General features: G+C 52.2%; 1 protein-coding gene across 1 annotated transcript in view; it reads right to left on the bottom strand.

Moving 5' to 3' along the window:
• LRP5 (LDL receptor related protein 5) overlaps positions 1-26621 on the bottom strand; it is a 130889-nt gene that overhangs the window by 89995 nt on the left and 14273 nt on the right. The window contains exon 2 of the mRNA XM_044682058.1: positions 4123-4519. Coding sequence (XP_044537993.1) covers positions 4123-4519 — 397 coding nt within the window. The remainder of the gene's footprint in view (positions 1-4122; positions 4520-26621) is intronic.

Raw genomic sequence — 26621 nt, 5'->3', positions numbered from 1 at the left:
TCTCTCTCCCTCTCTCTCTCTCTCTCTCTCTCTCTCTCTCTCTCTCTCTTTCTCTCTCTCTCCCTCTCTCCTGATCTCAGAAAAACTCTGAAATAGAGAGGAAATGATTCCAACCACCCCATTTCCATTCATTAATACTACTCTGCTCCCCTTCCCCCAGCACATCTCCCCTGCCTCTAAATGCCTAATGAGGCAAAATGGAGCCAGAATGGGCCAAGTAAAGCCTGAGAGGTGGTGAGCTAAATGATGCTCCCCACTCACAAGAGAAACCAGTAAATTACACTGTTGTAGGAGGCAGTGCCAGGATGTTCTGGCGGTAAGAATCCTATGTTTAAGTGGCTACCACAAAGCCCTTATACTCTTGTCTTGCCCTATCTCCAAATAAACAACCAACTTAGCACATCCCTCCCTTCTCCACGGAGGTGGGGGACTCGATGTAGAATAGTACCTATACCATCAGGCAGCTGAAGTATTGGTTGGTTATGCCGAACGGCTTTTTTTCCCTCTCTCTATTTAAATCTTTCCTACGAATGATGGGTTCATGGATAGAGGAGGAAGAAGGGATACATTTGGAAAACATTACCATTAAAACATTTAAAAAAAAAAGGTTTTTTTAAACCAACCAGCTTCCTGGTCTGTGTAAATGTCCATGAAAAGAAGCCCTCAAGATGGGTTTCCCTGGGGAAACATTCCCATCTCCTGAGGACTTGGGAAAACACAGCTCCAGACAGCCCGTTCAATGGTCCATTTTTAAACCACCAGGCATGACTTAAAAAGCACAAGAGGGAGGTTCTTGGACTCTGTCACCCCAGCCAGGAGTCCAGGGATTTCAGGAGATGTCCTCGAATTCTCCTTTGCCCATTTAAATGTAGAGTGGCTATTTCGGGCAGTTTGGGTGCTTTCATCCTGACACTATCCAGAAAACCCAAACCAAGCCTGAGGACCTGCCTCAAGACAAAGTGGGGGTACCCTGCTTAAGATGTTTTCTGATTATAAGAGTAGCCTGTACACCCTCCATGCCATGCCATGATTGAGGGAAAAACTGGAACCGTAGAACTTGGAGAAAAGAAGAACACCCTGGAAGTCTTTAAATGCTATTTACAAAGAAAATTGATGAGATTTGTTCTGCTTGGCCCCTAGAGGACTGGCAGGCAGGCTCTACAGATGCTTTTCTGGGAACCACTGGATGGGAAGAAAAAGATTGTTTTACTCTTAGCTGATTGGCTAGAGGAAAGGCAGCATTCCCCTCTGGCACCATCTTCAGCCAGAGAGAAGAAGCCTCTCAAGGGTTTGCTCCTACTACCCTTTGTCTTCCTCTGCTGTGTGAGAGAGAAACAGAGGGGGAAAGATAGGCTGTTCTGCTGGGAGCTGTGCTGAGTGGAGGAGAGGAATGGCTCTGCTGAGAGCTGAACAGACAAAGCAGAATCCCCTGATGTTTGTTTGAAATGGAGAAACTTCTCAGAGCACAGAGCAGCAGAGGAGCTCAGCAGTTTTCAGGCTTAAGGGAATGGCTTGTCACCAAAAAAAGCACAAACTCTCTCAGTGTACTACCAAAAGTGGCTATGAGTTAAGAGACTGACTTCAATAGCCCAAGAGCTCAGCTGGTAACTCGTGGCACACATGGTTCCCGAAAGAGATCAAGAACATAAAAACCAGCAGGTCTAGAGTCATCGAGACATCAGGGCCCCAGAGCCGTGTGTTTCCCTCTTCATGTGCCCCCTTTCCCCTGGATACTGTGTGCACTGGAGAGAGAGGGTGACAGAGGAATAGGAGGTTTAGGAGTGGACTGTTATATTTTTGTTATCCCTATTTTTGCCTTCTCCTGGGTAAATGCTTGCTTTTGCCGTCTAGTTTTAGTAAATGTTTGATGTTTAAGAGTCCATAGTGTCATTGTAATTGATCTGTAGGAATGGGAAGCATGCTGGTGGGTTATCAGAAGCCACGGTGGGGAGTATTACAAGTGTCCCCCCACCCACCCTGAGAGAATGGGGTTATCACCTCAAGGTCATCATTCTGGGGAATGACCCTGACCCAAGTGGGATGAGCAAACCAGAGAAAGAGAATGTCTGGGGAAAGCAGGGGGTCAGCATCACATTGGATCCCAATCAGTAGAACTCACTCAGTGAATCCCTCTCAATGGAACCCTCTCAATCAAACCCTCTCAATGGAACCCTCTTAATCAAACCCTCTCAGTGGAACCCTCTTAATCAAACCCTCTCAACAGTACCCACTCACTGGAACCCTCTCAATGGATCCCACTCACTGGAACCCTCTCAACAGTACCCACTCATTGGAACCCTCTCAATGGATCCCACTCAGTGGAACTCACTTAACAGAAGTCACTCAGTGGAACCCATTTAATAGAACCTTCTTATTCAAACCCTCTTAGCAGAACCCTCTGCCTTCACACTCACTCCCTGAAGCTCAAACTGCACAGCTCCTGCCAAAGCCCCTTCCCTCAAGGACCACTGCTCCAAAGGGGCCACCATCCAGCTCAGGAATCTCCAGCAGCTCCTGGTAATCACTAGAAAAAAGGCCAAGGCCTTAGACTGGCACCAGAAACAATCAACATGGTGGCAGGACAGGTACTCTAGGCCCTCACAAGAGATTCACCAACAGGTGGGGAACCCCTAGCATAGAAGGTCTCTCCATCATCACAGTGAAAAATGTTGTAGGCCATTCCAAAGGATCCAAGAAGAGAAGGGACTTGCTTGGGATCACAGACAGTGTTGGAGGAAGGATTTGGACCCCAGACTCTAAGCTCAGTACACTTTTCACTACACTGCATTGCTTCCAATTATGTGTCCAGAAAGGTGAAGGGATCATAGGGCCCCAGGAAACTAGAGAGAACCTTACCTGCCATGAATCTAGTCCAACCCTTGGATCTGACAAATGAGTAAACTGAGGCCAAACCAAGTCAAGTGACTTCCCCAGCCCAGTAAGTGGTAGAACCTTGATCTGCGTCTGGCAAAAAAAAACTTTGTTGACTCAAACTGTACCTCATGTCACAGCTTCACCTCAAACAACCCCTATTCAGGCTGCTCATTCTCATCTGAATGGGACTTGGGCTGTCCCATCTGAAAAATGGGAATATCAAAACCCATTTTGCCTAATGACAACAATTGCTAGTACTTATCTCAAGCTAATAATATTTTTTCTTTTCTGTTTGATTTTATTTTTATTTATTTTGTTAAATATTTTACAATTACATTTTTGTTACCATTTGTTTATTTATATAATATGTAACCTACCAGTAACATATGACTTGTTACAAATATGTAATAAATTATAATAAGTACGCTTATCCAGGAGGAATAAATTCACACATTAGCTATGTCTAAAAATGTCTCATTCTTTTCCCCCCTCCCTCACACCCAAAGTTAATAATAATAATAGCGATCACTTCTATAGCACCTACTATGTGCCAGGCACTGTGCTAAGGGCTTTTCAATTATTAACTCATCTGATCCTCACATCCCTGAGAGGTAGGTGCTATCATTAGCCCCATTTTGCAGATGAACAGGTTAGGTGACTTGTCCAGGATCACACAGCTAGGACATATCTGAGGCCACATTTGACCCCAGGACCTCTCATCTCCAGGTCTGGCTCTTAGTCTACTGAGTCACCCAGCTGCCCCTCCACCCATTTTCCATCAGTCTAGTTCTACAGAGAACACTGTCTAAAAAGTCCGTTTTTTAAAAACCTTTCCCTTCCACTTTAAAATTAATATTCTGTATTGGTTCCAAGGCAGAAGAGTGGTAAGGGCTAGGCAATGGAGGTTAAGGGACTCGTCCAGGGTCACGCAGCTAGGAAGCATCTTGGGCCAGAATTAGAAAAAAGTTCATTTTTTTTACAAGCAATACCCAAGCCCTTTCCTACAGCCTGGATGTCAAGCCCAACGTGTACACCCCAGAGAGGCTCGCCAGCTCCAGCTCACGTATGAGGGTGAGGCTGCCCGATAAACAAGAACGCCGGAGAACGCCACCTCGAGAGAGCCTCGCTCTTCGGACAGAGAGGAAGCTCAGTGCCCCCTCCTCGGCCTTCCTTTCCTGCCTGCCTAAGTCTGAGCCCAGGAAAGAAGACTCCGCCCCGTGACCAGGAGAAAGCAGGGCATTTGCTTACCCGTGAGCAGGGTCCAGGGCGATGGCCCGGGGCTGGTCCAGATCCTGCCAGAAAAGGACTTTTCTCGAGGTTCCATTGAGGTTGGCCACCTCGATTCGGTTGGTCTCCGAGTCCGTCCAGTAGAGCTTCTTCCCAATCCAATCACACGCCAAGCCGTCCGGGGACACGAGGCCGGAGATGATGACGTTCTGCACCGCGCTGCCCGACTGGTTAAAGAACGTCTGCTTGATGGCCTCCTCGCTCACGTCTGTCCAGTAAATGACGCCCTGGGAGTACTGGAAGTCCACGGCCGCTGCGTCCTCCAGGCCGCTCACCACAATGGTGGACTCCAACTTGGCTCCTCCGGCATCCACCAGCCTCACATCCCGGCGGTTGGCAAAGAGCAGGAGCGGGGAAGCTGCATGAACAAAGGAGAAAGACTGAGCATCGTCTCGGCCTGTGGGACGCCCTGCCAGAAGCGCTCCCGCGGGGCCCCTGGCTACCAAGATGATCCTCTTAGAGGCCATCCAGGTCAATTCTCCCTTTTTCGGACACGCAGAATCATTCAACTCAAAGGCGCCAGAGACAGGATTTGAATCCAAGACTTCCTCCTTTCCATACTAGTCTGCCATGCCTTTCTCTAGGATTCCACCATTAATAATTAGATCTCTTAGAATTTGTTTAAGGAACAAGAGAATAAAAGTTAAAGGAAGACAGAATTCGTTTTCCGTTAATGGGGACTGACAGCCATCTCCAAGCCTTTCACGGGCTGGATCTGCAGAACGAAGAGCAACGGGGGGGACACGTTGAAGAGGGAGAATGAAGCTCTCCACCAGGAAAAATGTCTGACTTTGGACCAGGGAGAGCTGATCCAAAGAGAATAAGCTGTCTGCAGAGGTAGTGAGCTCCCCGCAGCTGGAGGTCTCCAGGCGGTGGTTAGAGGCCCACTTGGCAGGGAGTCAACGGTAGGGGAGAGGATGTGCCTCTCGTGGGCACCGGCTTTCTGTGCCATGGAGGTCGGGCACACGGGAAGCCCCACATTAACGGTCTCGGGCATCATCTCTCCAGGGAGATGGCATTGGGGTGAGGTTGCTGAGGGCTCAGGGAAGCACTCTGGAGAGTTCCAGCAGGTGTGGACCCTCCGGACCCGCTTCCCCTGGGCTAACTGCACGCCTCTCGAATGGCTCTGTTGGCTTCGTGCAAGACCAGGGGAAGTCGGTGACTCCTTTGCCCACAGGGTCAGCCTGACGGGCTACCTAAGGGAAAGGAGGACCAGAGCATCTACGCTAAGGCTTGTGTGTCCTCGTCTTCCCCGACCAAACGGAAGCTCCCTGCGGGCAGAAGCTCCCAGTTTAGTGCTCGCCACACATGGCACTTTGGTAGGGTGTGAGGAGAGCCGCTCCGTAAATCAGCATTGTTATGTCATCCTAACCAAGGAGTACTCCTACGGGGTTAATCGGTCTACACCAGTGGTCTCCTGGCCTGAGCCTGGGGTGGGTGATCAGCCCATCAGAAGGGGGCTAATGGTCCCCTCTCACCCTCCCTGGGAGAGCCAGTCATGGCATTTGTCTCCCAACATCTCTCCCACTCTTTCCTTCCCTCTATTCCCAAACGCCTTCTTTTTCTTTTTCTTTGTTTTAACCCTTAACTTCTGTGTATTGACTCCAAGGCAGAAGAGCGGTAAGGGTGGGCCATGGGGGTCAAGTGACTTGCCCAGGGTCACACAGCTGGGAAGTGTCTGAGGCTGGATTTGAACCCAGGACCTCCCATTTCTAGGCCTGACTCTCCATCCACTGAGCTACCCAGCTGCCCCTCAAACTCCTTCTTTAGAGGGAAACATGAGCCCCTCAGGGTCCTTCAAACCTAAGTGAAGCAGCAGCTGAGCATGTGCCAGTGGGGAGACTCCATGCCTCCCTGCCCGATCCTCATCCTGTTTCCAAACCACTTCATGGCTCTGGGAGTCACCCTTCAGAGGGGCTCTGGGCTCAGGGCAGGGGCCAGAGCATGAGAAGACCAGCCATGGTGGAGGCGGGATCGTCATCTCAGATCTCATTACATTCCTTCTCTTTCTCCCCAAATCTACCCCCTTCCTAACTTCCGTCAAAGGTTCCCCATCCTCCTTGTCACGTGGGTTCAGCACCCCGCTTGACTCCTCATTCCCATTCACCCAATAAAGTCAAGCAGTTGTCGCCAACATGACTGTTGACTACTCCAAGGGATCTCTTGAATATGCCCCCTTCTTTGTGACCCTGGTCAAGTCACTTAACCCCAGTTGCCTAGCTCTTACCACTCTTCTGCCTTGGAACCGATTCTGAGACAGCAGGTGAAGGTTTAAAAAAAAAAGAAGGTCCGTGCCCCCTTTCTCCCCTCTGACACTACCACCATTCCGGTACGGACTCGCATCTCCAATCTGTTATAAGTTAGTCGTCTCATCATGTCTCTGTGACCCCGTGTGAGGTTTTCTTGGCACAGACACTGGAGTGGTTTGCCATTTCCTTCTCCAGCTCATTTTCCAGATGAGGAAACGGAGGCAGAGTGAAGTGACTTGCTTAGGGTCACACAGCTAGGAAATATCTGAGACCAGATTTGAACCCAGGACCTCCCATCTTCTAGGACTGGCACTTAATCCAGCTCTGGAGATTCTGAACATGTGGCTGAGCCTGGATGGAGGGCCTGGGAGGGAGCTCCTGATCGGCTGCGATCCTCCTCTGCCCGCTGAAACCCAGTTTTCAGTGTGAATCCCTTTTAGACTATTATTCAGATTCAGTAAAAAAAAGTTTCTTGGTAGTTTGATAGGTATGACACTGAATAAGTAAATTAATTTAGGTAGGTGTCCTTTTTATTCTGTTAGCTCGTCCTACCCATGAGCAATCAATGTTTTTAGTTTTAATTGTGTGGAAAATGTTTTGTAGTTGTGTTCGTATAATTCCTGCATTTTAGACTATTATTTAGGAAGGGGTTTTGGCAAAGCTACTTGGGAGAGGTCGTATCCATTCCTGGGAACATGTAGTAAGTGCCTACTATGTGCCAGGGCCGGGCTAAGCGCAGGACAGTCCCCGACCTTCGGGGAGATGACAGGCAAACAAGTGGGCACAAAAATGCTCAAGGGAGGATAAAGAGGAGATGACCCCCAGAGGGATGGCACTGGCATGAAGGGAGGTTGGGAAAGGCTTCCTGGAGAAGCTGGAGGATGCCCAAGAAGCCAGGAGGGGAGATGAAGAGGGAGAGAAATCCAGGTATGGAAAACAGCCAGTGGAAATGCCTAGAGTCTGGAGATGAAGTTTCTTGTTCCAGGAACAACAAGGAGTCACTGGTGAGGAAACTCCCTTCGAGAACTCACATCAAAAATCTCCTCTGCGACTCTGAATGAGGATAACCTGCCACCCTGGTGTGTCCAAGGCAAGACTTGAATTCAGGTCCTCCCACCTCAGAGGCTGCCTTCCTAAACGCATTAAGCCCATAAATCAATGCTCAGCTCACTCTTTCAGCCTGTCTGACTATCATGACATGGCCAGAAAAGGAAAGCTGGCTGGCTCCAGAAGCTGAGCCCCACCAAAGCAGGCCAACCACATTCGACAGTCCGGGGCCAACTGGCTGTGCTTGCGTAGACCTGGCCCCAGACTCGGGAGACTTTGGTTCCAGTCCTGCCTGGCTCACAAAGGTGACGGTTTTTCAACTTGGCGAATCCCATTCAAATGTAACGGCTCCGAGCCCAGGGGAGAGGCTGACACACACACAGAGGGGAGCCCAGGGCCCCCAGTGTAAGGAAAACTGGGTGGGGGGCACCCACCAGACTAAGGTATGCCCGATGATTCTGGAGCAGGGCAGGACCAAAGGCAGATCTGTACCTTGGGGGGCTTACTTTGACAGCTGGACGGAAGACCCAGGGCAGGCAGGAAACCATCACCCCAGGTCCTCTGCCCCCTCCAGTCTGACGGAAGCCTAGGCAGAAACCCAGCTTAAGCCAGTCTTGGGTCTCGGGACCTCAAGTCCAGGGTTCTTGCTGCCTCGGCTCATGGTCTTAGGGCGGGGGTCAGGGCAGTTCTGGGCACCACTCAGCCCCCAACGGTGGCACCCAGGGAGTCTCACGGCTCTGCAGATGGGCACGTGGCCATCGCTCCCACTCTGTCCCATCCCTTGTGGAGGCCAGTATTTCATGAAGTTCACTGAGCCAACAGCCAGAGGAGCTGGTCTGGGAGCTCCTGGCCATCTGCACACACATTCTCCGTGAACCTCACCCAACACACAATTAACTTCCACAGAACAGAGCCTGGCTGGGGGCCAAGTCTGTGAAATCCCCAGATGTTCCCTTGGAAATGGGGATCTGGATCACTCGGGCAAGGCCCAGGAAAGCCAGGTAATAAAACCGACGCCTTTTCCATTCCATTTCAGTTTAATTCAACGAGACACAAGTTGTGAGGACCCCTGACTTCTGATCCCCCTCCAGGGTTCAAGGGGAGCCTTCCTCCCCCTCTTGGAATCACGTTGTATAAAGCCATCAGACTTTGTATTAGCACGCCAATACTTGGGAGCCGCCTCCCAAGACTAGAACAACTTCTTCCCCTAAATAGGAAGCTTCTTCCTAAAATATCATGCCAGGAAATGAACGCACTGCTTCCAAACGTGCTCGCCTGGGCTGCAGGGTCCACAAGGGCCCATCCATCACCTCCTAGTCCTGGCTGGGGGCCCTCCAATATTCCATCAGCATCCTCATCCTGCCTGTCCCTTTGGGGGGGGGTTGTGGTTGAAGAGCTGGGAGTTTGAGGTCCTTCATTCTGATCTAAAAGCCTCAGGTCTTTTGTACACAAATAGCCCCCCACCCCAGCCAGCATGTCCCATCATGCCTTTATGTTGTGGACTTTTTTCCTACTTGAGGGTTAGTTTACATTTATCCAAATCAAATTTCATTGTCTTAGATTGAACCCGAGGCTTGACACCTGCCAGAATCTCTGGATACCAACTCGAGCACCCAGTGGGTTTTAGCAGGAGGCCACCTGCGCATTAAGAAGCTCCCCATCAATGTCTTTACCTTGTTAGGGTTAAATGGTAGGAGTTTGACAAAAGCAAAGAGAGAATTTTGATAAAACGCTTAGTTTAGTTTGAGAAGCACAGATAGAAAATAGAAAGGAGGAAAGAGAGATTAATATTCTAATACCCTATGACTATACCTAAATTCCTAATACTATCTAAAATTTCTAAAAGAAAAAACTTACTCTGTCTTCAAGGACAGGTGCTTCTTGCCTGGCCAGGCCTATCTAACCTACATTACCTAAAACTGATTCACTAACTACCTATCTTCCTAATTAATAGACATTCATCACCCACGACCTCCCTAAATAAGGCTTTATCCTCCAACTGTCAGTAGCAGAGACAAAGAGACCGAACTCCTGCTCTCTAGAAATGCAAAGGCAAAAGACCTCTAACTTGGTAACGGAATCTTCAGCTCTGGCACACAGACTCCTGTCAGCTCTGCTCCTCTTAGAAATCCTTCTGCTCTCTTGCCTCTTAAAGAGACAGAGGGAGAGATTAAGAAAATCCCTTTAACAACCTAAATCACCAATAAACAGCGGAGAGACAGGAGCGCAGAGCCCTGGGACACTCCAATGGAGACCTCGTTCAAGGAAATATCTAAGGATGGACCACTTAGAGCATGGAAAATGCTTGAGACAGACTTGCAGGTAATTATTTGACATGACTATCGAGCCACCTTATTAAGTACCCTGTTCCCTGATCTGAATTTCCATCCATGAGAGACTTTGTCCTAGGAGCCCTTGGGGAAGTCATTTTTCACCCCTCTTGGCCTCAGTTTACCCATGGGTAAAAGAAAGAGGCTGGACTAGCTGATGTCTCAGGTCTCTCCTAGCTCTGACATTCTATGGTCCTAAAACCCAGCACCCAAGGAGTACAAAGGCATTGGAGATCTCACTGATTTGGAACTGCCCTCTGGTGAGACAGATAGCTGCCCCTCCACACTTGCCCATCATCATCATCCTCAAAGGCAGGGGCATGCTCCACCTGCTAGAGGCCCTCCTGACTCTCTCCTGATATCACAAGCGCTCCGGCTGACTATCATCCCTGCCAACATGCCAGCCCTGATTGAATAACACATTGCCAAAATCAAAGTCAATCGGAGGAATGGCTGTTCCTAAAGAGCCCTTTAAGGGTTTTGGGAGGCCCTTTATTAAATCAACAACAGTGAGCTCTGATGGGGCTTATTGCCCAGCCCTGAGAGAAGACACAAACTTTCTGGGGAGAGGCAGCCTACTGGAGGACAGGGCAAAGGTTGGACCTGGCAGGACTGACCAGAGTCCAGGAGGGCTTCCCAGAAGGGTTGGCATCAGAACAGAGCTCAGAGCACTGCCCAGGGTTTGGAGGCACGGGTTAGACTCCCATTCAAAGGGCACAGAACTGAACACATTTCTTCTCTCGGAGACAGTCATGGTTGGAAGGGACCCCGGAGACCCTCAGGTCCATGCCTTTAGAGAAAGGCACTGTGTGGTCTGCCCAGTGAAGGATCTCCCAGCCTCTACTTGCCCACCTCAAGGATGGGCAGCTCACTACTTTTAAAGGCAGGCATCTGACTTTGAGATCATTCCTATGTTTCCCCAGAGATTTCTGCCCTCTGGCCTAAATCTGCCAAGCCCAAACCTCCCCTCCAGGCTCCTGGTCCTGCCCTCCCTGGCCAAAGAGAAGGAGGCGAATCCTCCTTCCCAAGCAGATCTTTCATCACACCAAAGACAGTTGGCATTTGCCCCAAACCTAGTTTCTCAGACAAAGCAAACCCAGCTTCTTTTACAGACTGGCCTGGGGCAGGGCCCCCTGGCTTCTCCTCTGAGCATGCTCAGGTTAACCAGCTTTTCCCTCCCTGCTGGCAAACTCCAGGGCTCACTCAGAGGAAGGGGCTAGGCCTGGGACATTGTCTGTGGCTCCCCCCTCCTTTTTTAATCCCTTACCTTCCACCTTAGAATCATTAGTGTGTATTGGTTCCAAGGCAGAAGAGTGGTAAGGGCTAGGAGATGGGAGTGAAGTGACTTGCCCAGGGTCACACAGTTAGGAATTGTCGGGGGCCACTCTTGAACCCCTATTGGACCTCCCATTTCTAGGCCTGGCTCTCCATCCACTGAGCCACCCAGCTGCCCCCTGGATCCCTCTTTCTTAGCTCTTTACAATTTGCAGATTATTTGGACAATCAGTTATTATTCCCATTTCACATATAAACTGAGGTTTAGAGGAAATCATTTAAGCAAGGACCCACAGCTTGTAAGCATCAAAGGCGGGCTTTGAAGCCAGTCAGTCCTCCTGACTCTAAGGCAGCAGCAGAAAGAGTGCTGGGCCTGGAGTCAAGAAGACCTGAATTCAAATCTAGCCTGAGACACTTACTAGCTATGAGACCCTGGAACAAGTCGCTTAACGTCTGTCTGCCTCAATTTCCTCAACTGTAAAATGGGGATCATCACAGCCACTGCCTCAAAAAGTTGGTGTGAGGACTACATAAGATAATATTTGCATGGCATTTAGCACCATACCCGGCACATAGTATAGAAAGGCTTACTCTCTCCCCCTCCCCAGCTCTAGCCACTAAACCATCTTGCCTTACATGATAGGTTGTTTGCTTTTTTTTTTTTTAATCCTTACTTTCTGTCTTAGAATTAATACTGTGTGGAATTGCTCGCCAGCTCTGGGAGGTGGGAGGAAAGAGGGGAGAGAGAAACAGCATAAATCATGGAACCATGGGAAAATACTCAAAAATAAATAAATGAACAAACAAATAAATAAATAAACAAACAAACAAATGAATGAATGAATGAATGAGCGAATGAATAAATAAATAAATAAATGAATGAATGAATGAATGAATGAGCGAATAGGCGAGTAAATAAATAAATAAAGGGTTTTTTTAAATTAAATTAAAATTTTTTTCAATTTTTTTCAATTAAAAATTTTAAATAAAATAAAAAGAATTAATACTATATATTGGTTCTAAGGCAGAAGAGCGGTAACAGCTAGGCAATGGGGGTTAGGTGACTTGCACAGGGTCATACAGCAAGTGTCTGAGGCCAGATTTGAATCCAGGGCTTCTTGTCTCTTGACCTGGCTCTCCAACCACTGAGTCACCTCGCTGTCCCTAGTGGGTCCATTTTTAAAAGTTCAAGAAACAAATGAATGAATGACTGGGGACTGGGCAGACAGCTCTGGAGAATGGAGGAAGTCAGTCTCCCTCCATGAGCCTCGCCATGGCCTGTGAGGTGCCTCGAAATAGGGGCTCCTGCAATCCTCTAAAGGAGTCGAGGAATGGCGCCACTCAGAGGGGTGGCTCAGGCCAGAGCTGTGCACACGGCAGGGAGGAGCATGGTCGGGGTTGGAGAGAGAGGAAGCCAACTTCCCATCTGCCTCGAGCACCCAACATCCTCCTTTCGCTTCCGCTGCCGCGATCACCACCCAAACTGGAAAGACAGCATTTTTTGCTCCCTTCCAGAAACTGTGTGTTCTTGTCGGGAGTCGCCGAGTCCGGCACGTTTTCCCTTTCAAAGGCAAACAGCTCAGAACCTCTGCCTTGGCCTCTTAGCTCTCGGGTTTGGGCTCTCCCTTTCCAAAGCAAGAGCCTCGAAGCAGCAGGCGCTGCCTTCAATGAACGAGGCTTAGAAAGAGGCTGAGTTGGGGGGGGACAAATGAAACAAACCCCCAAACTAGCCCACACCTGCCTTGCCGCTGTGGAAACTGGGCCTTCAGTCACTCGCCTGGAGTCTTACGAAGCCAGGGAGCCATCTACCTCTTTGGTCACTTCAGGGGAAGGCCTGATGACGGCCATTTTACAGAGCAGGAAACTGAGGTTCAGAAAGAATGCTGAAAATGCTAAAACCGGGATCGAAATCAAGGTGTCTGGACCCTAAGTCTTGAAGGTCTTAGAATCACCCTTGGTTTTACCAATGAGGGAATGGAGGCCCAGAGTTCCAAGGTCTTGGGTCACAGCCTTAGAGCTGCTCCAGACCTCAGGGCAGCTGGGTGGGGTGCAGCACACAGACTCTTCTGCCTTGGAATCAACAGAATTCTAAGATAGAAGTTAAGGATTTGTTTTTAAAAAACAGATCAATTCATTCAGGATGCCTCAATTTCTAATCTTTTCAAAGAAAACCTGTACCGACTCGTAAGAACCGTTAGATTCGGAGTGGGAGGCCCCGGGTGGGAATCCCCACTTGGCCACTCTTCTAGCTGGGTGCCGTTGGCCAAGACACTTCCGCTCCTCTGTAAAGTTAGGGAATTTGTCTTTGTGTCCTCACAGCCAGCACGGTGCCTGGCACACAGTAGGTGCTCAATCAATGTTTGCGAGCTTGAGGAACCCCAAAAGGCAGACGTGGTGGTCAATGGTCCCCTCCGCTTCCTGACGGATTACTAACGAGCGTTAGCTGCCAACCCTGGCCCTTGGGAATGAGGCCTGAGCAGAGGCAGCTTTTGGCAAAGGGCCCCAGAGTAGAATTCTCGCCCGTCTCCTTCCTGACCTTGGCAGGCCCCTTCCTTTCGGCCCTCTCCCTCCTCAGAAGGTGGAAGCCTCTCAAAGCAGATCCCTGGGCACTGGGCTTCGCCTGCCTTACAATGCCATCTGGGCACTAACTGCCCTGGTGATCCCTCTTCCTTGAGAGCAGGGGCTGTCTTTTGCCTCCTCGGTATCCCCAGCGCTTAGCGCAGTGCCTGGCACGTAGTCAGGGCTTCCTCGCTGACTCTCCCACCATGGGACGACGGCCATTAATCACGCCGTTTTCTTGCTTCCATTTCTAGAACTGCTTTAAATGTGGCTCATCAGGGCAGCACAAGCTGGTGCAGGTGACACCGGAACCAGGTGCAGCAGGACGAAGAGGAGGCCAACCTGAACAGGCTGTGATCCAGCGAGCGCCTGGGCCTCCCTGAGCCTGGCCAGGCCTGGGCCCTTTGGAGGAGGCCCCTGGTGCCAGGTCCGAGAGGCCAAGGGAGAGACACAGCAGGACGAGAGAGGAAGGGGCCGGAGAGCTGAGCCAGGAAATGGGAGGAAGAAAGAGAAGCAGAGTGGGGGAAGGGGAAGGAGAGGGGAAGAAAGGGAAGGAGGGCCGAGGAAGAGGGAAAAAGCAAAACACCAGGAGGGCTAGAACCCTGAGCAGGGGGCTTTTTCCAAGTCATTTCATCTCTTTGGGCCTCAACTTCCTCGTCTGTAAAATGGACGCTGGCACTACCCTCCTCCCAAGGTTGCTGGGAAAGAAGTCTTTGTAATGGGAACCCTGGATCCTGCAGGCCCTTCAGACACGGCGGGTGCCATCGAGGTCTGACCCAGAAATAAGGAGAGGGGAAAGGAGGGGGAGAGACAGAGGGTGGAGGAGGGAGGGAGAGGAGGAGGGGCGAGGGAAGGGAAGAAAAGGGGAAGAGAAGGGGAAGAGAAGGAGAGAGAAGAGAGAGAGGGAGGGAGGGAAGGGGAAAGAAGAGAGAGAAAGAGAGGGAGGGAGAGAGGGGAGAGAAGGGAGAGAGAGACAGTAAGACAGACAGAGAGAGAAGGGAGAGAGGGAGGGGAGAAGAGAGAAGAGACAGAGACAGAAAGAAGAGAGAGGGGGGAGAGACAAAGACAGAGGGGGGGACAGGGAAGAGGGGGAGAGGGAGACGCACAAATCCCCCCGAAAGGCCTGGAAGAATAGCCAATATTTATATATAGAATTTCTAACAGATGGCTGGGCTGTTTTTTGGCCATAGCCTATATTTTACACTGTTTACACAGTTACCCCAAGCACAACCCAATTCGGCGTAACCCAATCCATGCAGCTAGACCAAAATAAAGACCTTGTTCTGTGCAGGCCCGCCTTCGACTCCCCAAGCCTTCTATGGCGCCTCACACGCCTCCCTGGAATTCCGAGGGTTCTCAGCCGAGGACAGACTGTCTCGGAGCTGCAGGTAGCCCGCAGGAAGCCAACCGTGCAGACCTGGAGGCTTGCCGTCATCCAAATGGGTTCCCTGCCCTCCAGGAGCTTGCATGTGGGCAGACCGGCCCACCTCAGGGGCCCACCTAGAACCTACCGTGGTGACAAAGAATTCTGGGTAAAAGTAGAAAATCTCTGAGCTGGGGGGGCCTTCCCAGGCCCCCATCTGAAGAGGCATCTCCTCTACACTCAGCCCCCAGCTTTGGCTTGGTGCCCTCCAAGGACAGGAAGCTCACTCCCTTCCCAGGCCTCCCCTTCTCTCATGGCTCCTCTGCCTCCCTCCCCACTGCTCCCCGTGCAGCCCTCTGGGGTCAGGCGGGCCTCCGCCTAATCCCCTTCACATGCCAGCTGCAGACAGCTCGCCTGTCTCCCCTCAACATGTCTCCCCTGGGCTAAAGCTCCCCACAGTGTGCAGCTGTTCTGGCCTTTTCCCTTCAGGGCTGTCACAGCCCCTCGAAGGTCTACACCGGCCAAGGAAAATGTCGGCACAAAGAGGACAAAAAGCACCAGAAAGGGAAATGAGGCCGGGGGGCTGGCTGGAGCCGGGGGAGAGCCGGGCCTTGGGAATGCTGGCTCTGATGGTCCTAAATGACCAAAGCCAGGAGAGGCGCCCCCGCTCCGGGGCCTGTAGGAGGGTCAGGGGCTAAGGCCAAGCTCACCTTCCCCTCCTCTGGGACAGCCAGTTCTTGGTCCAACTGGTCATCCAAGGGCGGAAGAATCGCTCTCTCTGTCTGTGTCTGTCTCTCTGTCTGTCTCTCTATCTCTGTCTCTCTCTGTCTCTGTGTCTGTGTGTATCTCTCTGTCTGTCTCCCTCTGTCTCTTTCTGTCTCTCTTTGTCTGTCTCTCTGTCTCTCTCCGTCTGTCTCTGTCTCTGTGTCTGTGTGTCTCTGTCTCTCTTCTTTGTCTCTCTTCTCTCTGTGTCTTTCTGTCTCTTTTTCACTCTGTCTCTGTCTGTGTGTGTGTGTGTCTCTCTCTTTCTCTCTCTTTCTCTCTCTGTCTCTGTGTCTGTGTGTATCTCTCTGTCTGTCTCTCTGTCTCTGTCTCTGTCTCTTTCTCTCTGTCTCCCTCTGTCTCTTTCTGTCTCTGTCTGTCTCTTTCTCTCTGTCTCTCTCTGTCTCTGTGTCTGTGTGTCTCTGTCTCTCTTCTCTCTGTCTTTCTGCCTCTTTTTCACTCTGTCTCTGTCTCTGTGTGTGTGTGTGTGTGTGTGTCTCTCTGTCTCTGTCTCTGTCTCTCTGTCTCTGTCTCTGTCTCTGTCTCTCTGTCTCTGTCTGTCTGTCTCTCTCTCTCTCTCTCTCTCTCTATCTATCTCTCACCCTCACCTTCCTTCTTAGAACCAATAAAGCAGAAGGGTGCTAAGGGTTAGGCAATGGGTCGAGTGACTTGCCCAGGGTCACACTGAGGAAAGTCTGAGGCCAGATTTGAACTCAGGCCACCAAGCCACCTAGCTGCCCCCCTCCGGTAATTCTGGACAGAAGCCTCAGATTTCTCTCTCCAAAAACCAAAGGGAGAAGATCTCGCCTGAGAAGCCTGGATTTGGCCCCACATTCTCGGAGCCCAAAGGTGCCCCCGGGCTCACCACATGCCCTCCTCCCCTGGGAGGCACCAACACTTCTGCCTGCTCCAGGCAGAGTCCGGGGGGCTCCGGGTCATCACATGGTCCCATCATGGCTGCAGCTCAGGGGACCCCCGTGCAGGGTGCTGGGCCCACGCAGCCAAGGGCCCTTCCCCACACCCCTCATGGCTTGGCCCCCCATCCTCATCCTCGCAGTTCTCTAGGCTCCTAAAGGCTCTCCAGGCTCCCAAATCCCATCTCTGCTTTAGGGATGGGACTAGGAGAAGCCCCGAGGCATGCCCTGAGTTCAAATCCCACCTTCTGGGGAGACAATAGGGAGGAAAGAAGAGACAACTGAGAGGAGAGAGAAGGGGGCGAGACTTGGCTTCAAATACCCAGAAGCCGAGGAAGAGCCCAGGAGGAAGGTTCTCCTCTCAAATGGGGACCTTTCACACTGTTTCTGAAAGCAGAAGGAAGGCCCCGCCTGGACCCGAACGGGGGAACCTGGAACTGAGAGGATGAAAGGGCCCCAGGGAGGGGCAGCCGGGCCCGTGGGCCCCCCACAACCCACCAAAGCAATCCTGGGCTCATTTCTGGCGGTTCTGGGAAGGACGGGCGAAGTCCTGAGCCTGGAAGGGGGCCAAACGGGGCGGCCACCAGACCGTGGAAGGGGTGCCAGCCAGGGGGCAGCCCACAGCCTGTTGTTTACACAAGTCCCAGGCCCAGAGCACGCGGCCTCTGCTCCAGCCTCTCCCCCACAGCCCGGTGCCAAGGCCCGCAGGACAAAGGGCGCCCCTCGAAGTCCTGGGAACCTCCTTCCCGGGGCGCCTGGAGAGGGGCGGCCGCCAGATGCCGGGGTTCCAGGCTCCGAGCCCTCCTCCTCCAATCAGGGCCGGTCACAGGGTCAGTTTCAGGCCACTTGACACAGCATCGCAGGACCCGAGTTCAAATCCACATTCTGGGCACACCGGGGCTCAGTCAGGAGGCAGAGCGCGGGATGGAGGCGCCCCGGCTCCGCCGCGGGGGCCGGTCTCGACTCCACGTGTCCGAGCTCCGGAGAGCCTGAGCCGTGCGAGCACGCGGAGGCGGCCTGATGAGGAGGTCGGGAGGAGGCCGGAGAAAAGCGGCAACTTCCACGCCAAACGTCCTCATTTCCAACAAGACGGAGCTGCTGCTGCCGCCGTGCCATGGACGGACACAGGCCCGAGGAGGGCCGCCAAAGAGAACTCGGAAATCACAGCATTCCGCCCGTTTTCTGGCCACGAGGAGCCGGGGAGAGGGGCAGGCCCGGCCTCAGGAGCCACGAACGGGCAAAGCCATGCCCCGCTCTGGCCTGCGGTGTCTCGGCGAGGGCGCAGAAGTGGGCCCCTCCGAGCCCCTCCGAGCCCCTCCGAGCCCCTCCAAGCCCCTCCTCCTACGCTGCAGGGCCCTGGAGGAAAGGGACTTATCCAAGGTCTCACGGCAGAGCGGGGCTTTGGGTGGTGCAGTGGACACAGAGCTGGGCCTAAAGTTATGAAGACCCACATTCGAATCTGGCCTCAGACCCCGACTCAATCTTCTACCACCCCGGGCCAATCGCCTGTCTGCCTCAGTTTCCTCATCTGTAAAACGGCGGTGATAACAATAGCACCCGCCTCCCGGGGCTGCAGTAGATCTAATAAGATCATCACTGTAAAGCGCCGGCGCAGCACGGCAATAGGAGGGGCGGCAGACGTGAGAGTCGTCATCGCTATCCCCGGCTCAGTGAAGACATCTCTGTTCTGCGCTTGTCGAGTGAAAAGACCAGGCTGGAGCCGGGCTCCTTCCCGGGGCTCCATGAACCTGCTCTTTAAATACGCTGTTGGGGGGCAGCTACATGGCTCAGGGGATGGAGAGGCTGGTCTAGAGACGGGAGGGTAAATCTGGTCTTAGGCACTTCCTATCTGGGTGACCCTGGGCAAGTCACTTGGCCCCCATTGCCCGGCCTTTACTGCTCTGATGCCTTAGAATCAATATTGGTTCTCAGATGGAAGGTGAGGGGTTATTAAAAGAAAAAAAGGAAAGAGAAATTCCATTTTAAGAGACTTGTTTTCTTCTAGAGGATTCTGGAGTCAAATCAAACCATAAGGTGCCAAGCGCAGAGGACGATTCATGAATGGGTGCTGAGTGGTAACGAATTAAAACCCGAGAGAGCCAGCTCTGAACAGCCCCACAAGCACTCTGCAGGCCCCCTTCCACCGTCCTGTGGGGGAAGAGGGGTCTGGTTACGAGGAGTGCCCATTGGGAAGGCACCAAGTGGGTACCTCCGTGGGGCATCCGTGATGCCAAGGATGAGAAGATAAGCCTGAAGGCACCAAGTGGGTACCTCCGAGGGGCATCCATGATGCCAAGGATGAGAAGATCACCCTGAAGGCACCAAGTGGGTACCTCCGAGGGGCATCTGTGATGCTGAGGAGGAGAAGCCAACGTCCAAGAGTCCTTCTCGTTTGGCAAGGAGAAAGCAGCCGCAAGGAGAAAGCCACATTTGCCGCTCGTTTCACTGTACAAGAACACCCAGCTGTAGATTCAATTCAACCACTTGCATTCATCACAGACTCGGGGGGGGGGGGCATTCTTGGGGGTCGCCCACTGGAGACGAAGGGCAAAACGGAACACTCTCTGCCTGTCAGGAGTTGTCGGTCTCCTGGAAGGATACAACTTGTATCCACATAAGTCAATACAAAGTACTCGGTGCAGAACAGAGAATTCTAAGGGAGCTGGCTGGGGACGGGGAGACGTCGAGGGTCCAGGAGGGCCTGGGGAGGACCTCCTGTGGCAGGTGGCCTTTGAGCTAAGCCTTGAAGGAAGCTCGGGGCTACAAGACTCAAAAACGAAAAGGGAGGGCGTCCCGGGTATGCCTGAGCAGAGCCATGGAAAAGGAAGACGGAATGATTTCTATGGAAAACTCTGGCTGCTGCTTTAGTGGTTCAAGAACTTTGAACTCTTCTAGGGATTTGGGCGAATGATGTAAACAGAGTAAAAGAGGAGCTGAGAGACTTAGTAAATCAAATGGGGTTTTTTGATTGCTCTTTTAATCCTGAGTTTCGGTCGAAGTAGCCCTGATAAATTGTCCCTGGCAGATTCCTCTTTTCCTCATTGACTTTCTCCTTAATTTTCAGAGGCATACAATAGCTGTTCCTCATTCCTGAAGTATAATGAATTTGAGGACTGATCCCAACTATTTGTGTGACCTTGGGCAAGTCACAAGTTCTTTGGGCCTCAGTTTCCTCTTCTATAAAATGATGGGTCTATCCTAGATGACTTCCCAGGTCCCTCCAAGCCCTAAAACTGTTTCCTAGACCAGGGCTCCTAACTTTGTTTGCAGCTTTCCTTTCCCCAGCTGATTACACAACTTAATGATCTGGCCTGAGTTCTTTCATTTGCTGACATTCATCCTCATTTATCCCAGATGCTCCGTGACTTCCCCCATTATCTGTTGTGTCACTGGGTCTGGAGAGAAGGCAGGCTGGAGAGGAAGCTGACAACGAGCACGTCGCCACTGCAAGTAGCCAGAGAATGCCCGAGTCCAGACTGCCACGGAGCTGGGGGACGAGCCGAGCGGGTCGGGCACCTGGGACAGATGCTCACAGAGGCACGGAGTGGGGGCTCGGAGCTACCAGGGAAGTGGAGCACAGCCCAGAAGGTCATCGGGAAATAGAGCAGCGCCTCGAGCTTCTCCCTGACCCAAAGGTCCATCTCCTGGCCACGCCGGGTGAATCCAAGTCACTGAATGTGCCAGTTTTCAAGAAATTCACATTGAATATGACCCAAAGGGCCAACGAGCAGCATGTGGGGGCTCCGGGCAGGCTGTGGCACATGAACTGTGCGAGGAGAGTGCTACGAAGGGTGTCACCAGAGATGTCACTAGAAAAAAGAGGAACCGGTCACGTAAGAAGAGCAAGAGCCAGCCGAGCCACAGCCCAGCCATGCCACACGGAGCAAGATGACGAACGACAAGAGACCAAGAAGAAGGCCCCAGCCCGTCTGGTGGGCTCGGTGTGAAGAACAAAGCAAGGCCTCAGCCGGGAGTCAGGAAGAAGCAAAAGAGGGTCCCTGCCTTCGAGGAGCTCACTGTCTAATGAGGGAAACAGCATGCAAACAAATACGTACCCGAGAGCTCTGGGCAGGACAGACGGAAATGATGAACAGAGGGACCGCGCTAGGACCAAGGGGGGTGGGAAAGGCGTCCATAAAAGGGGGGAGGGGGTTAGGTGGGGCTTGAAGGAAGCTGAGGGGAAGCGGGAGAGCATGTCAGGCACAGGAGGGGGGCAGAGAAAACGTCCAGAGCAGGGAAATGGGGGGTCTTCCTCATTACCAAACAAGAGGCCAGTGTCCAAGGATGGAAGAGTTGCGTGTTGGGATTAAGGTGTAAGAAGGCTGGAAAGGGAGGTGGGGGCTGGTGACGGAGGGCTCTGAACGGTAACCACTGGCGAGCATGGAGTTTGCTGAATGGGGGGCGGCACGACTGGATCCACTCTTCAGGGGCCTTTCATTTTCGTCTTTGCAACTCGCACGTGCAGGGCACAGTGCTTGGCCCGTGGTAAATGTCTTTGTTGTAGAGTTACACAGGGAGCCCGTGAGGGTCTTTCTGTCAGGGAATGAGAGGTTTGTAAGAAAGACATAGAGGTGGAATGTCCCGAATTCAAATCTGGCCTCAGTTTCAAACTGGGTGACACTGGGTAACTCACTTAACTCCAATTGCCCAGCCTTTACCACTCTCCTGCACTGAAACCTATACACCTATACATATATATATGTGGAACCTATACAATGTTGATTCTAAGATGGAAAGTAAGGGATTTTTTGAAAGAAAGAAAAGAAAGGAAGGAAGGAAGAAATGGCATCCATCTTATGACTGTTCTTAAGAACTAACTTATTTCCCAAGCAAATAAAGAACAGAAAGAATGAAAAATGTCTTTCTAGTCTCTAATCCCTTCTTCCAACAGTTGGCAAAATAATCTTCCCCAGGCACAGATATGATCATGTCCCTTTTTTTGCTCAAAAGCCTTCTGTAGCTCCCTATTGCCCCTAGGATAAAATACAAACTCTATATAGGCAGACCCCGCATTCCTTTTGCAATTTGGTACCATCCTGCCTTCTCAGTCTTAGTACATATTAGTCACATGCAGAGCCTCTATTTTCCTGTCACACTGACCTAGCATCCCTCCACCCTCTTTCCTGGACATCTCTCACTGCTGGTCCTTAACCAAGCCTGGAATGAGCTCACTCCTCATGCGGGTCTTCTTCCTTTGACAGCCAGCTCAGGTGTTACCTCTTTCAGGAACCTTTCTTTCCCTGCTGTTCTTGAGTTAAAAATCTTCTCTCCTTCCTCTGATTTTTCCAAAGCACTTTGTCACTTGGCACTACATGTCTCAGCGTGTATATCTGTGTGTGTGTGTGTGTGTGTGTGTGTGTGTGTGTGTGTGTGATCACATTCACTGAGCAGAACATAAGCTTCTTGAAGTAAGGGACGGTTTCGTTCTTGCCTTTGTACCCCTAGTTCCCAGCACAGATGTAGGGTTCTTTAAGATTAAAAATTGATATCCAAATACTCCAAGTATATTTTATAAAGTTTATTAAAAATAACTTGAAGCAAAAGGAAAATAAAAACCTCAGCAAAGAAAAGAAGCTTCCTGGGAACACACAGCCTCCAGAAAAGAGAGAGCGCCTCCACCCACCTTATTTACAAAATGTGAGGACTGGGAGGTGGATGAAGAGGAAAGGATTCTGGGTAATGTGGTTCAGGGGGACAAAACTCCTGTTTACACATTTGCTAGAGGCAGGGCCGGATTGTTTTCATCTTCAGATCTTTAGCCCTCAGCACAGTGCCAGCAGGCACAGACAGAAGCGACTCAAAGCCTATATGTAAACTGAATATAGAGTAACACCTACTGCAAGCGAGCAAAGACCCAAAGGTCCCCTCTATAGCCAGACATTCCTGGCAGCATGGCGCTCACCCTTTGACCCCGAGTCCCCAGTCCTAAGTCTATACCCTGAGAAGAGACGAAAGAAAGAGGAAATGGGCTCATAAAACATTTCTAGCAGCTCTGTTTGAAAAAACAAAACCCAACAACCCACCGAACTGGAAACGAAGGAGATGCCCATCCCTGAGGAATGGCTGAATGGAAAGGAATCATGCACTCAATGAAAACATATGGAATATATTAGCCTGGGAGAAAGGACAACTGAAGAATTTCGAGAAGCATCGGATGACTTCTAGGAACTGACGCCGAGTTCAGGAAGAAGGACCGAGAAAACAACACACAAGGTTAGCCCAGTGCCCGGAGCAGAGTCATCACTGAGAAAGGCCTTGACGAGGATGAGAACGGAAATGGGAAGAAAGGAAAAACTGCGCTGGGTCCTGTTTAGTCGTTAGGATCAAGCCTGGCCCAGAACAAGGGCTGGGAAATGAATCTGCCTCCACTCTGCCAACGGGGAGGCGCACAAGTGGAGACCATTCATTGCCCGCCTGTCTGTCAGACTCGGCTCATCTACTATCAGTTCTTTCACCCCTTTTTCCCTCTTTCTTTGTCGCGGGGAATGGCTCCCTGGGGACGAAAGAAGGAAGGCATACATTCGGAAATGATGGTGAGGTTTAGAAGAGAAATCTCAGGGAGTAAAGATATCTATTCTTGAGAATATCATACGAAAGGCAAAATAGGAATTGCGGCAGATCCGGGGAAAAGGGCAGCAGAACAAAGGACGAGCCGCAGCGATGCCGCAGCGATGCCGCGAGCCACCCAAGTGGCCCCCACAACAGCCGTTTCCTCTTCTCCTTCCAGAGATCATCAGAAAGGAGTCATGGATTTTTTTTTCTTTAAAAATGACTATAAGGGGGCAGCTAGGTGGCTCAATAGTAGATTGAGAGCCGGGGAAGTCCTGGGTTCAAATTTTACCATGGACTCTACCTAAGTTGGTGCCCCTGGGCAAATCGCTTAACCCCACTGCCTCGCTCTGACTGCTCTTCTGCCTTGGAACCGATACACAGTATTGATTCTCCGACGGAACAGAAGCGTGTTTGGTTTTTTTAATGAGTGTAAGAAGAGTCCTGGCTGGAGAAGTTGGGGATCTGATGAAGAATATCTTGTCAGGTACACTCTCATGTCGAGCCACTGGGGAGACGAAGAAGCCAAAGGAAGTGTTCCAATGCCCAGGAAGAGGGACAGCAGAGCAGAAATCCCCAAGGCGGGAAGGACTTTGCTTTGGGCTTGCTGTCCCCAATTTGTAATCTCCACCGTGCCAAGCACCTGGGAGGCAGGCAGAGGAGCCTCTTCCGGAACCAGGACCCTCACTGCCCTCCCTGCCAGCAATGCCGTACGACGATCAACCATGAGGGCTGAGCGCTGCTCAGCAAGACGAGGCCTTAGACACTTCCCAGCTGTGTGATCCTGGGCAAGTCACTTGACCCCCATGGCCCACCCTTACCACTCTTCCACCAAGGAGCCAATACAGAATACAGAAGTTAAGGGTTTAAAAAAAAAATAAAAATAAATAAAATAGGGGGAACAGGGAGGGGGATTGTAGGGGGGAAGGGAGCAGCTGGGTGGCTCAGTGGATTGAGAGCCTGTCCTAGGTCCAAATCTGGCCTCAGACACTTCCCAGCTGTGTGACCCCCATTGCCTAGACCTTACCACTCTTCTGCCTTGGAGCCAATACTCCAAGAGGGAAGGTAAGGGTTGAATGAATGAATGAATGAATAAACAAATAAATAACTGGATAGACGAATGAATGAGCAAGTAAATAAATAAGAGAATGAATGAATGAATGAGGGAATAAATAAAATAGGGGGAACAGAAGTCCAGAGAAGTGGACGTGGGGAGTCACACAGGGAGAGCAGTGCATGAAAGTCACTGAGGGACAGATCTGGGCCAGACTCCGATAGCAGGAAGATTGACCAAAGAGGCAGTAAGTTTCCCATCTCTAGAGAGAGGGAAAAAGTGTCTAGAGGGCCACAAGCAAAGGCTGGTGGCTAGCCAAGTCCAAGGGCATTGATTAAGCCCCTACTGTGTGCCAGGCCCTGCGCTAAGTGCTGGGAGCCACTCCTCCAGGATTCCTGTCCAGAAATGGGTGGCACCAGAAGTCTCTCTCCAAGGTTCCTTCCACCTCTGAGACTTCATGCAAACAGAACCCGACTGGCCGAGAAGTCCACTTCCTAAAGAGGCAGCCAAATGGATGTCTCCAAATGCCCGTCGCCTCTGTCCCAGGCGGGCAGGCGGCTGGCATTTCTCAGGCCTCTCCCCGGGGCCAGCCCGGGCCTGAGCGTCAGGGCTTCAAAGATTCACCTTATTTCTCCCCAAGTCTGCAAGAGCACAGAAGGCACGTGGCGGGGCCCAAAGGGCCGAGACGAGAGAAGCAGCCTCGACGGGCGGGTCTCCCAAGGGAGGCCGCAGCACCCCGGGGAGAGGGCCACAACCCACCTTTGTCTCCAGCTCCGGCTCTCTCTGACCGTGTCCGGAGGAAAGAAGGCAGATTCTGATCCTGGGAGAAGAACCCGCGCCAAAGCCCCCGAATGAAGCCGGCCCTCTCCGTGTCCCTGGGCTCGCCTTGCTGGGCCCTCCTGGTTGGGGGAGGCCCAGCCCCAGCCGGCAGGGCCCAGGCCCGGCCCCACGAAGCAGCCAAGAGAAGCCATGCTCCAGGCCTTGGCGAAGCAGGTAGGTTGGGCCCAGGAAGGGCCGGGGGAGGCCCGGGTACGAGGAAAGTCACTTGAAGCATTTCTCAGAAACAAAACCCAAGCCGAGCTTCTCCCAGGGCTGAAGCGTCTCCAGGGCCCTCCTGCCCGAGGGGGCTCGGCTGGAAAGCCCTCGGCCAGCAGCCTTCGCCGGGGCTGACCACCCCGCGGTCAGGGGATCCCAGATCGGGGTCTCCGAGGCCCGGCGACTCCCACTCGCTTCTTTGTCAGAGGAGGCAGCGGAGGCCTGGAGGGGGACGCGGCCGAGACCAGAGCCAACGAGCAGCAGGTCTCGAAGGAGAAGCCCAGCCTTCTGAGGCCTCACAATGGGAGGCCGGGTGGCCCAGTGGGCGGCTCGGCGTGACCTGTGGGCCTCCGATTCACATCTGGAAAAAGAGCTGAAGAAGGAAATGGGCAGCCAGCCCCGGCTCTCCCCCACGTGGAGAAAACCCCACGTGGAGTCACGGAGGGTCGGACGGGCCCGAAGCGCGTCCTCCGAGGGTGCCGGAGACGAGGGTCGCACCGAAGCCAACGAGGGGGCCGCAGAGCAGCCACGGCCATCGGGGAGCCCCAAGAGGCGCCATGATGGGAGCCGGCCCTGCCCTGGGGTGGCTGGTCCAGCCGGACGGCACACGCACGGACACGCATGCAAACGTGCACACACACGATACAGAATAAATCGTGTGCTAAGGACGGTGCTTGAAGCCAGGAAGATCCGGGTTCAAGTCCTGCCGCGGCCAAGTGCTTCGCCGGGTGACCAGAGAGAGGTCCTTTGACCCCTCTCAACGGCGGCTTCCTCCCTGCTAAACTCGGAGGCCTCTGAGGTCCCTCCACCCGGGAAGCCGAGATCCAAGCGAGGGGCCGGGGGGGGGGGCGGCTCCAGGGCTGTGGGAGGGGGCCCGGCACAGGGATGGACAAGGGCAAGAAAAGCTTCATGGGAGAAGCGATGCTGAGACTGAGCCGAGGGGCAAGGAGGAAAAGGCATTCCAGGCATGAGGAAGAGTCAGTGCAAATGCACGGAGGTGAGAGATGGCATTCTGGGTAGAGAAGAGCAGAAGGAAGGGGACGTTGGCCAGACCACAGTGTTTGTGAAGGGGAGGAACAGGCCAGACAGGAACTTATAGTCGCTCCTAGAGGCCCTGGGGCTCATGAGCATTGGGGTGACCGTATTTTTCTTTTCTTAACCCTCACCTTCTGTATCCGTTACAGGACAGAAGAATAGGAGGGGCTAGGCAGAGGGGGGTTAAGTGACTTGCCCAGGGTCACTCAGCCAGGAAGTGTCTGAAGTCACATTTGAACCCAGGACCTCCCAGCTCTAAGCCTGGCTCTTTATCCACAGAGGAAATCC

Source organism: Gracilinanus agilis, chromosome 6 (genome assembly GCF_016433145.1).
Source record: "Gracilinanus agilis isolate LMUSP501 chromosome 6, AgileGrace, whole genome shotgun sequence".
NCBI lineage: Eukaryota > Metazoa > Chordata > Mammalia > Didelphimorphia > Didelphidae > Gracilinanus > Gracilinanus agilis.
This window is presented reverse-complemented; position numbering and strand designations above follow the sequence as displayed.